The sequence below is a fragment of the Podarcis erhardii genome, assembly GCF_964252035.2.
Source record: "Podarcis erhardii genome assembly, chromosome: 13".
NCBI classification, from domain to species: domain Eukaryota; kingdom Metazoa; phylum Chordata; class Lepidosauria; order Squamata; family Lacertidae; genus Podarcis; species Podarcis erhardii.
This window is the reverse complement of record NC_138502.1, coordinates 32,995,293-33,011,053: the sequence shown is the minus strand read 5'-3', so window position 1 is coordinate 33,011,053 and position 15,761 is coordinate 32,995,293. Positions and strand designations below refer to the sequence as shown.

The window sequence follows — 15,761 nt, the reverse complement described above, 5'->3', positions numbered from 1 at the left end:
TGTGGTGTATATGTGATTATTTCAAGAATTGAATAGCAGCTTGTGTTGATTTGTGACTGGCCTGTCAGTTGACGTGTCCTCTGCATTCACTCTGGCAATACAGTGGTGCCTCGCAAGACGAAATTAATCCGTTCCGCGATTCTCTTCGTCTAGTGGTTTTTTCGTCTTGCGAAGCAAGCCCATTGACGGATTAGCGCTATTCGCGGTCTAGCGGCTTTTAGCGATCAGCTGAGAAGCGGCTTATCAGCGGATCAGCTGTTTAGCGGCTTAGCGGCTTAGGAAAAGGGCGAAAAAAGCGGGAAAAACCGCGGGAACTCGCAAGACATTTTCGTCGTGCGAAGCAACCCCATAGGGAAATTCGTTTTGCGAAGCGCCTCCAAAATGGTAAAACCCTTTCGTCTAGCGGGTTTTCCGTCTTGCGAGGCGTTCGTCTTGTGGGGCACCACTGTACTATTTACAGCCAACATTATGCTAGCGTTTGTTGACTCCTGTGCAAAATTAATGTGCACTACATTATGATGAGTTCATCTTGATAGCATGTGACGGAATTGTAGAAGTCAAAGTAGCTTATAAAAGCAATGGATACGCTGCAGCATGCAGTTATACGCATGCAGATTTTATTGACTTTAACTGTGCATTGCTTTGCATCTCATGTCTCTAACCTAGAGAAACATTGGATCAGCAGAAGGCACAGAATAGTTACTATTCTTATTTATTTATTAAGAATATCTATATCCCACCTTTCCCACTGAATATTGCTCAAGGTGCCTAACATTCAAAATAAAAATGATGATAGCTACAATTCTGTGATTCTGTGTTGCTGTTGAGTTAATGCGTCCCTTGTCGTCTTTTCTGCAGCAGACCCGAGGTTTACATGATTAGTAAAAGAGACAAGGATCTTGTGAACTGGCTCAAAATCATGCTAGCACCTTGAGGAATCTCATTCTCTATTCCATTAGTCCTTCCTTTCATTATTTACTGGTGCCAGTTAAGACGGTCCTTTTTAACTTACAGGTAGGGTGATAATGATACTTCACAAACTTTTTAAAACTCCAGTTGTCATAGGGCTGAAGCTTATCAATTATTTTACTGTGCAATCACTTCTAGATGTTTTATGGAAAGTGATTCATAAACAGAACCAAAATGTAGTTTATTTGCAGCTGACATAAATACTATAAATTATTGATAGTGTGTATATTTTTTAGTTTGGAGATTAAACAACTAGGGATTGGCAAGAACTTTTCTTGCCTTTGCATCATGTCCCACTTCCCCTCTTTCTAGTGTGCAGATTTCTAGTGTGCTCAACAACTGCAATCCTTAAAAAAGCTCAACAACTTTGATCGGCCCTCACGCACATTCTCTTCATCAAATCTGGCCCTCATTGAAAAAAATCTGGGCACTCCTGTCCTATGCGATCCACACATTCATAAGCTTATATCAGGATGGATTAAAAATAGATTTTTGTTAATAATAATAATAATAATATCAATGGTAGTTTTGTAACAATCAAATAGTGGCAAATTAAAGTGAAATCTGAACTGTTTACAAGCAAATGCTTAAGTCTATACAGTAGTTTATATTTTATTTATTTAATCATGACTGCTAACAGATTAAATGAAACCAGTTTTCTGTGCATAAAAAGAACTCTGAGGAAAGAGATCTCATTTCTGAGGTTGATCATTATATATAGCACCCTAAATAATACGTTACCTGTTGTTGTTGTTGTATTTGTGTTGGGTCCAAGTTATTGCTAAGCATTAGGCTCCATGAGGTGCCCATGGTATAAGCTACCTGGTTTGCCTTCAAAGCCCATATGGGCAGCCTGGTACTCCTGTTAGTATTTCAATGTTTGCAATCCTTGTATTACCACACTTAAAATACTGTGAATAGTTTGGGTGCCCAGTGTTCATGAGGATATTGTAGAGCTGGAAAGGTTTCAAGAAAGGGAAATCGAAATTATCAATGGGCTGAAACATCTTCTCGATGAAGGAAGGATACATCTGCAGGGCATGAAAAGAGGTTTATAACATTTTGTGTGATCTGAAGAAAAGTTTGTAACTGTCTCATTACCAGAACTTGAATGGTCATGATATTCAAGGAAATTAATTGATAAAGTTTGCTGCTACTAGATGTGTTAATAGCCACTAGCTTAAGTAACTTTTAGAGGAGATAATGGAGGATACGACTAATAGTCATGACGGCTTTAAGTTTAAGATACTTTGCTACAGATCTTTACAAATTTTTCATGTTGGTGACACACTTTTTAGACATGCATCATTTCGCGACACAGTAATTCAGTTTTACTAGCAAACCAGAGGTTAAACTAACCACTTTCCAGTCCTGGGAGGAGCGCAGGGAGCATTCACACAACACACCTAAACACTGCAGCTGACACACTAACGTGTCATGACACACAGTTTGGAAAGCTCTGCTTTACTAGATGGTTAGTTCCTATGATCATGTAAAGGCTCTTACATATGATCAGAGCTCCTCATTGTGTAAGGTTCTGTTGAATTTTAGGCTGTCTTTTAGCTGGTATAGTATCAGTTGTTGGTATCCATGCTTGTTTGGAAAATCTGTGTATTTGAAAATGAGAAACATGCTCTTGATGATTTAAACAACCCATCATTTGCTGTGCACTCAAGCACATTCACCTTTCATTTCAACTCCTATCAGACTTCCAGTTTTGCCTGGCATCTCCACCCTGTTCTGCTACTGCCCACTTTAGGTAAAGGTAAAGGGACCCCTGACCATTAGGTCCAATCGTGGCCGACTCTGGGGTTGCGGCGCTCATCTCGCTTTATTGGCCGAGGGAGCTGGCGTACAGCTTCTGGGTCATGTGGCCAGCATGACTAAGCCGCTTCTGGCGAACCAGAGCAGCACATGGAAACGCTGTTTACCTTCCCGTCAGAGCGGTACCTATTTATCTACTTGCACTTTGATGTGCTTTCGAACTGCTAGGTTGGCAGGAGCAGAGACTGAGCAACGGGAGCTCACCCTGTCGCGGGGATTCGAACAGCCAACCTTCTGATTGGCAAGTCCTAGGGTTAAACCACAGAGCCACCCGCGTCCCTTTACATGTATGGTTATGACCCTATTATTTTCCAGGTATGCATTCTCTCACTGCATTTGTGTGCATGCAGCCATTCATGTTATACTTAGATGGGGCAGAAGAATCAATTTATTTCTCAGTTGGGGTGAAAACAAATAGTCATCCTAGCAGCTGTCAGTTAAGTGTTGAATTAATTGTTGAAGTGCTGACACTTATTTTTGAAACGCACACAACTTATTTTCAACACAAAAAATAACTTCCCCTCTTCCCAGTTTACAAATAGACTGTAAGTAGAAATTTATGGTTCCTTGGGAAAATCACCTGAAAAAAAAACTTTGAAATTGCTTGATTTGTCTGGTATTGTGTTATAAATTTTTATCAAGCAATGCATTTTTAGAAATGGGAGAAAAATCAATAGAATATTATATGACATTAGGAAAAAGCTGGACCCTGCAGCCTGTTCAAATTATACATACACAGCAATTATTATTTTCCATAAGTTTCTTTCTGTTAGCCATGGAGAGGTAAAAAGGTGAAACCCCACATCCAGCCACTAGAAACCTCATTCAGCCATCCTTCTGGCTTCTACAATGTCAGCCATATTTCAAGCATATTTATGCAACCCCAAGGGCTCAGAACTTGTTTTTTCCATGAAAGATGAGAGTCTCAAGAAACTGAACTCTTATGCTTGGAGAGATGGTTCATGGAAACATGATAGCAGCTTAGTAAAATGTTCTTTGTGCTAACAATTCTTTTAAGGTTCAGATTGAAGCCTCTCTCAGGCTTTCCTGCTCAGTATGGGAAGGTTAGGCGTGGAGCAGGCAAGAATGGATTGGAGGGGAACTTGCCACTCCCCCTTACACATGTCATTCCTGTACATGTTCATTTCAAGGTTTCTGTGTTACTTTGGTCTATTTATTCATTACTGTAGATGGATTTTCATCTATTTGAACTTTAGTTCAAAACTGACTTACTGAAATTCGTCAAGTCTTCAATACATTCAGATTCATATACTACCTTTTTCATGTATTATTCCAGTGTGTCATTCCATGCTTTTACACAGAGGAACACAGTGCTATTAGGGTAGAAGATTGAAAGCTTTCACTTTTGGTTTTGAATAAATCAGTTTCCTGATACACAAGCTTTCATTTTTCTTCTTCATGTGTGGAAAAGAGAGAGAGAGAGAGCACATGTGGCAGATCAACACAGCTCATTCTTATAACACTGAACGATTAATTAATGAACAGTGACTGAGATTTGTTTCCTTTAATTTCCTTTAATGTATACTTGGGCTGTGTACACACCATACATTTGAAGCACACTCAGAGCACATTCCCACCCCCACCCTCCATGCTAAAAAAATATCCTGGAAGTTTGGTCTTCATGGAGCTACAGTTCCTCAGCACCTGCAAAACTACAGTTCCCATGGTTCTTTGAGTGAGTGTGCTCTAAAGGCATGGTGTATATGCAGCCTTGGTCAAGAATGTCAGTCTTTGTCTTAAGGTGTTTTGTTAATTTTTTTAAAAAAGTTTATAATAAAAAGCGTAACTATAGTCAGTAAGCATTGTTTCTTCGCAACCTGTTTTCTGTCCCTATTCTACTCTAATCTTTTGTCTGAAGCATTTGCTGAGGTCTGGTTTAAATGTTTTATCACCCGCCTGATAGATTTTTATTAGGATATTATGGGTCCTTCATGGAACAGTATATTAGACTTGTTTTAAATATTCCTTTTCTATACAGTTGCTTTAATATGACTGTCATTGCACCCTCCATTTTAGCAGGAAAATCACAGGCCTGCTCTGCTTGGCACAGCTATAGAACATTCAAATGCATTAGGGGGAATATATTAAAACCGGGTTTTTTTTAATGATTGTATCACTTTGAGCTATTTCATGTGTTAGATCTGTAATTCATTCTTTAAAAATATTTTGATGCGTGACTGGAAATGAATTTGTAAAATGGTGGAACTGGGTTTGGTTTGGTGTGACATGAGCTTAGCTTACATAGATTCTTCATCTTATATTTTTCATGAGGTATACACAACTTGACTGCCAAAAGAATGGAAAGGAGACCATACTGATGAGCAGTACCTGGGGGATGACTTGGTCCCATCTGCCCATCTCATCCAGTTTTGCCTCATCTTCTGTTTTCTTTGTTGCCTTCATCCTGCCTTTCACTGTTCCTTGTTCTCTATTCTCTTATCTTAGGAGTCTGACTCTTTCTGTTTTTCTCTTCAGTCGACTTCTGCTATTACTTTCTTCAAGGAACAGGGGGAGTGGTATTCTTGTGACAGTGGCTGCTATTGTACCAATTCTTACCATTGTCTGAGACCTCAGTGCCCCTTTATTTGCATACATTGTTTTTCTAGGCATGCAAGGAGTTGATAGTTGGGAACTGGTGCAATGGCTGACAATTGTTACAATCATTTTCCCTTTTCTTCGAAAGCAGAGTACTGTACTGTTTTATTCCTTTCTGCAGTTCTCAGAGTGAAGGGTACTTGGGGAGCTTCCAAATGAAAGGATGGTGGTTCCCCAAACACCTTTTATTACCTTCCCTTCCACTTAACTTCAACTTGGATTTGCTCCTGCCCATTAGATGGCAGGGAATGTGTATGGAAATGTGGCCAAATATGTGGAAGAAGCAGCTATTTTGGGGTAAGTGAGAGCCCCAATAACTTTCACAGCTGACTTTCCTAGAGACTTATTTCTGGCTTCTAGCCCCTGCTTTTTCCCCTCTTCATCTGTCAGGCACCTCCTCTATACCTTTACATCAGGCCCTTGCCTCCTTTCTGTTTTACCCTATTCAGGTGTAACTGTTCCTTGTAGCTACATTAGCAATGCATCCTTGAAATGTGCATTGAAATACAGTGGTACCTTGGTTCTCAAATTTAATCTGTTCCGGGAGTCCATTCCAAAACCAAGGCGTGCTTTCCCATAGAAAGTAATGCAAAACGGATTAATCTGTTCCAGGCTGTTGAAAAACGGGACACTTCTCCTCACCTCCGCAATCAGTGCAATCTCTCTAGAAACAGAAGCGCAACACTAAAAACAGAAGCTCAGGACACATTTGACTTCCAAAAAAATTTCGAGAACCAGAACGCTCACTTCTGGGTTTGCGACGTTCGGGTTCTAACTTGTTCGTGAACTAGGTTGTTCGAGAACCAAAGTACCACTGTATAGCTGAGAGAGACTGCATCTGCGTGAGGAGAGACTGCATCTGCATGAGTGAATGTTGGTCTCAGCTTCCTTTCCCTTTGCTTCAACTTCTTTTAAGTCTCTGCTTCCTACAGGTTCATCACTTTTCCCCCCTAAAATATATCCTAGGTCAGGAGTGGGGAACCTCCAGTCTGCAGATCAAAAGTTGCCTTTCAGGTCTCTCTGTCTAGCCCTTGGGACTCCACTTAGGCCTAGCCATACTCTTCACCATCCATGAGTGCTTCTGGTCCTTTCCACCACTAGCATGTAGTCCCATAAGATTGCTCACAATGTGATATTGGCACTGAAAATAATCTGCACCCAGTCCTAGGCATTTCAAACACACACACACACACACACACACACACACACACACACACACCATGGTTCTAATTGCAACTTTTAGTTGTTGAACCTTCAGGGTTTTGGATAAGCAAACGAAGCATGTTCTGTTGACTAGTGGCAGTACAACCTCCCTTCTTTTTGCCTTAAAAGATTGTTTCTTACTCGTATTCTGCAGGAAGTATTTGGAGTTCAGCAGACATTCACCCAAGCACAAACAGGTTCTCCAAATGCTGTAGTGCAGACAACAGAAAAATAATTACAGAAGATGCGGCACTATTTAATGTGTCATCTGTTTTATGCTTATCTTCACAACAGTCATGTGAAATAAACCGTTGTTCAAGTTTTTCTTGTGAGAGACCGTGGACCAAAGTATGCACAGTGTTAAATTCATGTTCACAGTTAATGTATCTGTATTTTTTGTTAAATAGTAGTGATGTGTGTATATTCAGGGTCAACTGCTATTGCACATCAGAAATCTGGGAGAGGCCATTTTCATTGGGAACTTAATATGAAGGGAAAGTTGTATCCTGCAGTCCTGATCTCTCCCTCCTTAGTCCTCTCCCTACAGCTCCTTGTGTGGCTCTTATTGAACCCTAAAGCAACCCAGATATGTTAAATGTGATCACAGGATGTTCTTGGTGGTCATATGCTAGTTGTGGAGTACTTTCCCCAGAGAGATTTGTCTGGCACCTATATTATTGTCCACTGGGCACCAGGCTAAGACTTTTGTTTATTTTCCCAAGCTTTTTAAATTCATTTTGAATCCTTTTAATCCTCCTTTACTGTTTTGCGCTACTTTTATGATTTTGTGACTTTTTGCTGATTGTACTGTGTTAGAAACTGAGATATGAAAGTTAGGAACTAAATGGCATCTTAAACCTAGGTTATGGGTGCCACAACGGAATGTTGAGGCACACTTTTTTAATAATAAGAATACAAAGTTGGAAATGAATGAACTGCCCCTAAAATGTTATGTTCATTTTTCACATGGTCTAGTCCTCATCTGAAGACTGCAAAAAATAAAGCCATGCTTTCCCTGCCCTCCCATCAAAACACTGCCTTTCTGTGAGGCCAGCTTCGAGGCAGAACTATCAGCTTGCCTGACGCTGCAGTGATTTCTTGAAAGTCAAGCAAGCAGGAATTTCTCCTCCCATGCCGTCAGCAGCGGCAGTTTTAATCTGAAATCTTAGTCACAGTACTGTGCCCAGAGCTCAGAAATTGCTCGAGCTAATGAAATTCCCAGTGGCAAAATGCTCCTAGAACAATGGGAGTTTCGAACGCTGTTATTGTATGTTTGTATTTCTCTTTTCAGTTGTTTTGTTCTTTTCTGTAAGCCATCCTCCTGGAATATAATTGAAAGGTGGTATAAAAATGTTTTATTTTTATATAGTTGGAACAGGGTAAAGAGAATGTTGAAAATGTAACAGTTGACTTTAGGAATTTGTTTGCTGTTAGATCCATTCAGCAGTCCTCCTCTTTCCCCCTACCCCTACCCCAGTCTAACGCTGCAGTTTTAGGGCAACAGGCAGTTGCTTGGTTGTCTTGCTAAACCAGTTTCTTTAGGGGGGAAACTCACAAATGGAAACTGCTGGTAGAACATAGTTTCTAGACCATGGGTAGGCAAACTAAGCCCTGCAGGCCAGATCCGACCCAATCGCCTTCTAAATCCGGCCCGTGGACAGTACTGGAATCAGCGTGTTTTTACATGAGTAGAATGTGTTCTTTTATTTAAAATGCATTTCTGGGTTATTTGTGGGGCATAGGAATTTGTTCAGTTTCCCCCCACAAAGTTTGAGGGACAGTGGACTGGCCCCCTGCTGAAAAAGTTTGCTGACCCCTGACATAATGTATGCCTATGCTATTAGCATAATTAATCTATGGGTTTTTATTTGGACACACAAAGTACATGCAACTATGAAGCTGTATGGAAACTGACCTGGAAGGGAGCAATTGATCACAGTATCTTGTAGTACAGTTTGCTGTCAAAAGGCAAAAACCTAAACTGTTTGTACATTTACATGCTGTCAAGAAAGTTACTTGGTATGTAAGAGTCTTTTTAATGTTTCAGCTTTTGAAGGGAAGGAGCTGTTTCTTTTGGTGCGCACTGGCCAGAACAACCCCCCCCCCCCGGCAGGTGGACAGTTCTTTTTTATTGGTTCTGCCATTTGAGTTCTTGCTTTGCTGTGCTTCCCTGCAGCATGGAAAAAGTGACTGCACCTAAAAGACACTGTAGGAGGCATGTCCTTAGGGACTATATGTATTCTGAAAACTATGTAGCAAATGTGCATCTTCGACTTTGGAATAGTTATGTAACTGCTGAAAGCAGATCAGTCCAACATGTGCCTGGTATATATGCCTTATTCCACAGTTATAAATCCACTGTGATAGACACCTTGCTACACAAAAAAACCTACTACTTTTCATCAAACCCAGGCAAGACACCCTAGTTCTAGAATACATGTGTGTGATCAGTGGTGGATTAAATAGAGATGTAAGAATTTAAACTAAATTCAGATAAGATAGCTGATGATAACTCAGTAGACTGGTTGAAGAAATACCTTTTTTGAATAGGGTCAACTTTGCTATAAAAACCAAGTTTGTGACTTAGGTTTGTTGCTGGACTCAGTGTTGCTCCTTAATTCCTAGCTGATGGCTAGGAATTATCGGCTTTGGCTGATATACTGACTAAGCCTGTTGCTGGAAAATAGAAACCTGACCATGGTTATCCATACATTGGTTGCCTCCAATATAGAGTATTGTGTTCTACATGTGGCTGCCTTTGACAATGACTTGAAAACAACTTCTAGTGCAGAATGCAGAAGCCTCTATGTGTGGTCTGATATTGACCCGTTTTGAAGTATCCTTTCATTCCAGGTTCAGTTCAGAAGAGCTTATTCTTGCTGTTAAAGCCCTAAACAGATTGGTCCTAACTATCTTAGGAAATGTGTTGCGCTACAGGGTTTCTTCCATAGCAGCCTTGATGCTGTGCAGCTCACTCCCAAGAGATGTTTGTACAATTACCTCCCTGTTGGCTTTTCAAAGGCAGGCAAAACTGTTAGCCTTTGAAAACTGACTGCTCCTCTCCCCCCCCCCCCCGTGTTTTCCTGCCCTTGGTTGTTTTTGGGTTTTTGATTTTTGATTTTATAGTGTTTGGTTGATTTTTTAAGAAAAACAAAACAGGAAAAAACCCTATAAGCAACATTGTTGATTTTTATAAGTGGCAGTCTTAGTTGTTTTGGGGGAACTTTGGAAAGGTAGCATAAAATCTTTTAAATAAGAAAATCCAAATATTGAAGCCTGAATAAATTGTGTAAATCAAGGAAGTGTGTGTACATTTATCTGACCTCCTAGCAGAATAGGAAAGGAGCTATATAGAGCATATGACAGCCCGGACACTGAGGTCCAGCTCCGAGAGTCTTCTGGCGCTTCCCTCACTGTGAGAAGTGAAGCTACAGGCAAACATGCAGAGGGCCTTCTTGGTAGTGGCGCCCACCCTGTGAAATGCCCTCCCATCAGATGTCAAGGAAATAAGCAACTATCTGACTTTTAGAAGACATCTGAAGGCAGCCCTGTTTAGGGAAGTTTTTAATGTTTGATGTTTTATCACTTTTTTATTATTATTAATATTCTGTTGGGAGCCGCACAGAGTGGCTGGGGAAACCCAGCTAGATGGGCGGGGTATAAATGATGATGATGAAATACCCCACCCCTGAAATTCCTATCCTCTCTGGCTTCTGAGTTAGACTCTACCTCAGTGGTTGAGCACATGTTCCGCGTGCAAAAGGCCCCAGGTTCATTTCCTGGCATCTCTAGTAAAGAGGATTGAGTGGAGAAGACCTGTGTCCAAGACTGCTTGGAGCTGCTGCTAGTCAGAGTAGACAGTATTGTGCTATAGACAGGTAACCAGTCCTGATGTGAACTAGGAACACAAGAAGCTTTTTCACTAGGCACTTCCCATGAGTTTTTAAGCTGCATGTCACAGCTGTAGGGTCTAGAACAGGGGTTGGCAAAGTTTTTGTGCCTTGGGCCCGTTCACAGTCCCGCAGACGCCACAGTGGGCTGGAGTGTGCATGCATGCATGAGCAAACGCTATTTCCGGCACAGAGGAGGCGTGCGCAGCTTCCCATTGGCTGCAGGAGCTTCCAGCAGCCAGTGGGAAGCTGTCCAGCTTTGCAGAAGGCGGTCCCCACTCCCCTCCATGCCGGGTTAGCATGGTGCACGGGAGCTGGCCGAGTGGGCGATGGAGGGCCATGGGCCGGTTAAGTGACCCCCATGGGCCGCTTGTGGCCCATGGACCTTAGGTTGCTGACCCTTGGTCTAGAATCATCTAAAAAAATAAAAGCCAAGGACAGGGAATACCAAGTTCCATGCTACATTACAATCTATGTCTTTTGAATGTGTACCTGTAGACACATAGGACCCATACAACTTAGTTGGATACCTGGGGGGCTCATAATTTGTTTCTGGCAAAACTGATGGGTGGGCGGACTAGTGTGTGCAAGAGTTTTCAATTGTGTGTGAATAAATGTGTGATTATTATTATTATTATTATTATTAATTAAATCTGAGAAGTATTTTACTGTACCAATTCAATGAAGTTTAATTGTGCAGCACATGAATTCTGTTGTAGTGTTGAACATAAGAATAGGGAAGTATGTTAATAATGATGTTAAATGGATGAATGCCAGTGCTGGTGACTGACCTTGGATAAACTATTTTTTGTTATGTGCCATCTTTCAATTAGATGAGGCCATTTATTTGGAACTGTGTTTCAGGACCTTCCTCTGCTCTGAGGATCAGATGAAAGCCGCATATTTTCCAGCAGTAGAATTAATTCCCTGCCCCAACCCCCAGCAATAAGATGAATAAGCCATTATTAATAAGAATGTTTAACAACTTGTGTGGCAAATCCTGTACTCTGTTTAGGTTAGGCAGCCAATGATTTCACAGGGATAAGTTCTTTTAGTTATGTTTAAGCCACTGACTTAATTTTCTCCTTCTTTTCTAGACAAGATGTTCAGCTGTTGAGCGGCAGCTTTCTTCCTGTGAACTGCTGCCGATTTCCTCGTGCTGTAAAGCCAGAGTTCCATGACCTGCACGGGGTTCTTTGGTGCTCTGCTTCCCCAAGGCAGTCATGTGTTAGTTCTCTCCGACAATTCATCTTGCTCCAGAGGAGTTACTTCCTTGGTATTCTGGAATACAAGGTGCTCAATGAATCGGGAGCCCCCATGAATGAAACAGCCAGCTCTTGCCAGCAGATGGCTAAAAACTGCAGCACACATGTAGCAGGGATGGCGCAAGAGGACAGAGCTCAAGTGCCACCCACTTTCTACCATGGTGCCAGCCAGGAACTTGATTTGTCCACCAAAGTCTACAAAAGGGAGTCTGGGAGTCCTTACTCCGTATTGGTGGACCCAAAAGCAAGTAAACCACATCTCCATGAAAGAGAGGAACAGCCATATTTCAAGGAGGACAGAACAGTAGGAGAGGTCCGAGCCGTGAAAGAAGACAGGGAGAACTCTGACGACTTGCAGGAGGACGAGGAGGAAGATGAAGTGACTTACAAAAGGGAGCAGATAATAGTAGAGGTAAACCTTAACAACCAAACATTAAATGTTTCAAAAGGGGAGAAGGGGGTCCCCTCCCAATCCAAAGAAACTGCTGTTCTTAAGACCAGCAGTGAGGAAGAGGAGGGTGACAGTGGGGAGGAAGAGGCCACTGAAGACAGTAATGATGAGGAGGAGAATGAGAGGCAGAAGAAAAAAGAGCAAAGAGAGGAGAAAGATAGTGTTGCACAAAGGAGGACAAGGAGAGCTGCATCTGCTGCAGCCGCCACAACTTCCCCTACTTCCAGAACTACAAGGGGCCGTAGAAAGAGCGTTGAGCCCCCCAAGCGTAAGAAGAAAGCTGCAAAGGAGCCCAAGGCACCTGTGCAGAAATCAAAGTGTGAAGAAAAGGAGACTTTGACCTGTGAGAAGTGCCCCAGGGTGTTTAACACACGCTGGTATCTGGAGAAGCACATGAACGTCACTCACAGGCGCATGCAGATCTGCGACAAGTGTGGGAAGAAATTTGTTCTAGAAAGTGAGCTCTCCCTCCACCAGCAAACAGACTGTGAAAAAAACATTCAGGTAGGTTCTCTTGCCTGCTTGCAAGATTTCCCTGCCTTCTGCTGTCCCCTGGACACTTCGAAAGGGGGGAAATCCTTTGAGGAGAACAAGGTCCCAAGCCTTTCTGCTTCTGTCGGCATTTCCTGTTGCGCACCTAAGGAAACTAACCTGTATGAATGAGGGGTGGGAAAGGGAGGGAGTAAGAAGTGGCTTTTAGGGTTTTTCTACACAACATTACAGGTGAGGTGAAATATAAGGTGCTTGAAAATAGAGCTTAATGCACTCTGTGCTGGTTAGTATGAGCAGAAGTTTATCTCCAACAATCATGAACATGAAGCTGAGTTTGCTGTGCTCTAGGCAATTCAGGTTCTAAGGACAGGCTGAATTTAAAACCTTATTTATTTTAGTAATTCTTCTTTTAGAATGTGTGGTGTCACATGCTTTGATAAGGAAGGAGGGAAAACTTGAATGGATGGGCATGCAAATACAAGGATGGATCCAGATGCTGTTTCATGCAAGACTATTTTCCTACCTCGATAGTATTTCCATGTAGGAAAGCTGTAAACACTAATGTGCAACAAATGGACAGGAGTCTGAGTATACTAGATGGCTTATTGCAACTTATTGCTCATGTCTGCTTGTGAAATAGACATTTGTACACACATTAAAGAACTATGTATGGAATGATCTTGTGTGAAACTGTTCTAGGTGCCACAAGGGGGAGAGAGACTGCTGCTACCACAAAGAGATGAAGTAGGGATTGTGAAGCTGTAGGTTTTATGAAGAGTCCTATAGGAACTGCATACAATCACCACAAATCCTGATCAGGGTTCTCTCCTCATCACAAACTTGATTTATTCAGAGTCCTTGCATTTTATTTTATTTAGAAAATCCTATAGACTGCTTAATAATAATTTTAAAAATCCTACACGGTGTACATAATAAAACAATTATCAACAAAACACAAATAAAAGCAACAAAACTTTTATAAAACATTACCTAATTAAATTATATGTCTGCGTAGACCTACTAAATTAAAAATAGTTCCCAGGCATCTAAAGTAATACAGCATTGGTGTCTGCTATATTTACTTCAATGGAAGTAAAACTGCATTGACATCCAGATTCTGTGTAGCGCAAGTACTTATGAAGAAACCCTCAAAGCACACCGTCTTAGGATGCTTGCTGACATTCTCAGCCTTGAATTTTCTCCATCTCTGAAAACCAGGGCCATCAAATTCTTAAAGGGCGGATACAGATAAATTGGTTGCTTTGCTAGGATGAGAACAAAAGCAGGGACAAACATGTGAATTGTTGGATCATGCTAGTGGGATGACTTGGTTACATGATTAGATAATGTTAAAGAGCATGTTAAAGGGGGTATTAAAAATACAAAAGCAACCCTGCTACTTCAGACCAAATGATCCTGTTTGTATTGAATCTCCTTCTAGTAAGTTTCATTGGATGCCCTTGAATTTTAGTACTATATGAGAGAGAGAGAGAGAGAGACTGACTGACTGACTTTTCTGTCTGTTTTTCTCTACACTCTGCATAATTTTATAAACTTTTCTGAAACTGCCCCTTATTCACCTTTTTTACTTAACAAATAAGTCTCACGTGTAGCTACGGCGGGACAAAGCCTCCTTTCTCACCTTACATAATTTGTGTCCGTTGGTGAAGGTGGGGAAGAGAATATCAGGGACTTCCAAGTGAAGAGGGAAAGTGCTTTGCTTTCCGATAAAGACTTTCCTGCTTACATAAAATGGGGACAATTTTAGTGTTTCCTTGAGTACTTTTAAAAAACCAAGTTGCAGCTCAAAGCTTTGTTGATAAATAATCAGCATTACAGCTTTGAAAAATGAACTGTATGGCAAAGAAGTGAGAAGGGAACCATAAAGCTGATCTCTCAGCCCAGACACAACAGCAGCATAACTTTTTTTAAGTATATAAAAGGAAAAACTACTCCAGGCATCTCATAGCCAGAAGCAGTGAATTCCTTCTCTCTCCCCCTCCCAACAAAAAAAATGTGTCACCCAAAATGTTTGCCCTCCAAACTCGCTCATTCTCCTAAGGTGCCCCACAACCCTCCATAAACATGCCAAAAACATGGTTGTGAATTTGTTCCCATGGCCTGGTTTGCATTGTTAAACTATTATTTAAATTTGACAGTACATGTTGCTGAAATTGTGGTTGCAGTGTTCATCTCCTGCTTTTGGCTTAGCATTATGTCTTGTGTATGGTTGTCTGGAACTGCACCAGCCGTTTGACTTCACCCCCAAAGGCACACGCCTTCATTGTCTCCCAAGGCAGACAACGCCAACCATCAGGCCTGTTGATCAGTGATGCTCTTTGCAAGCCCTTCGTGGTGCATTATTATTTATTTATTTATTTATTTATTTATACCCTGCACATCTGGCTGGGTTTTCCCAGCCACTCTGGGTGGCTTCCAACAAAATATTAAAATACAATACAGCGGTACCTCGGGTTAAATACTTAATCTGTTCCGGAGGTCTGTTCTTAACCTGAAACTGTTCTTAACCTAAAGCACCACTTTAGCTAATGGGGCCTCCTGCTGCCACCATGTCACCGGAGCACGATTTCTGTTCTCATCCTGAAGCAAAGTTCTTAACTCAAGGTACTATTTCTGGGTTAGCGGAGTCTGTACCCTGAAGCGTATGTAACCTGAAGCGTATGTAACCGAGGTACCACTGTAGTCTGTCAAATATTAAAAGCTTCCCTAAACAGGGCTGCCTTCAGATGTCTTCTAAAAGTTTGGTAGTTGTTTTTCTCTTTGACATCTGGTGGGAGGGTGTTCCACAGGGCGGGTGCCACTACCGAGAAGGCCCACTGCCTGGTTCCCTGTAACTTGGCTTCTCACAGCAAGGGAACCACCAGAAGGCCCTCGGCACTGGACCTCAGTGTCCGGGCAGAACGATGGGGATGGAGACGCTCCTTCAGGTATACTAGGTCGAGGCTGTTAGGGCTTTAAATGTCAGCACCAACACTTTGAATTGTGCCCAGAAACGTACTGGGAGCCAATGTAGGTCTTTCAAGTCCGATG

General features: G+C 41.7%; 1 protein-coding gene across 1 annotated transcript in view; it reads left to right on the top strand.

Moving 5' to 3' along the window:
- Nucleotides 1–15,761, top strand: part of ZNF652 (zinc finger protein 652) — a 31,357-nt gene that overhangs the window by 4,533 nt on the left and 11,063 nt on the right. Inside the window, exon 2 of the mRNA XM_081837879.1 lies at nucleotides 11,600–12,722. Within this exon, the coding sequence (XP_081694005.1) occupies nucleotides 11,820–12,722 (903 nt within the window). The 5' untranslated portion in view covers nucleotides 11,600–11,819. The remainder of the gene's footprint in view (nucleotides 1–11,599; nucleotides 12,723–15,761) is intronic.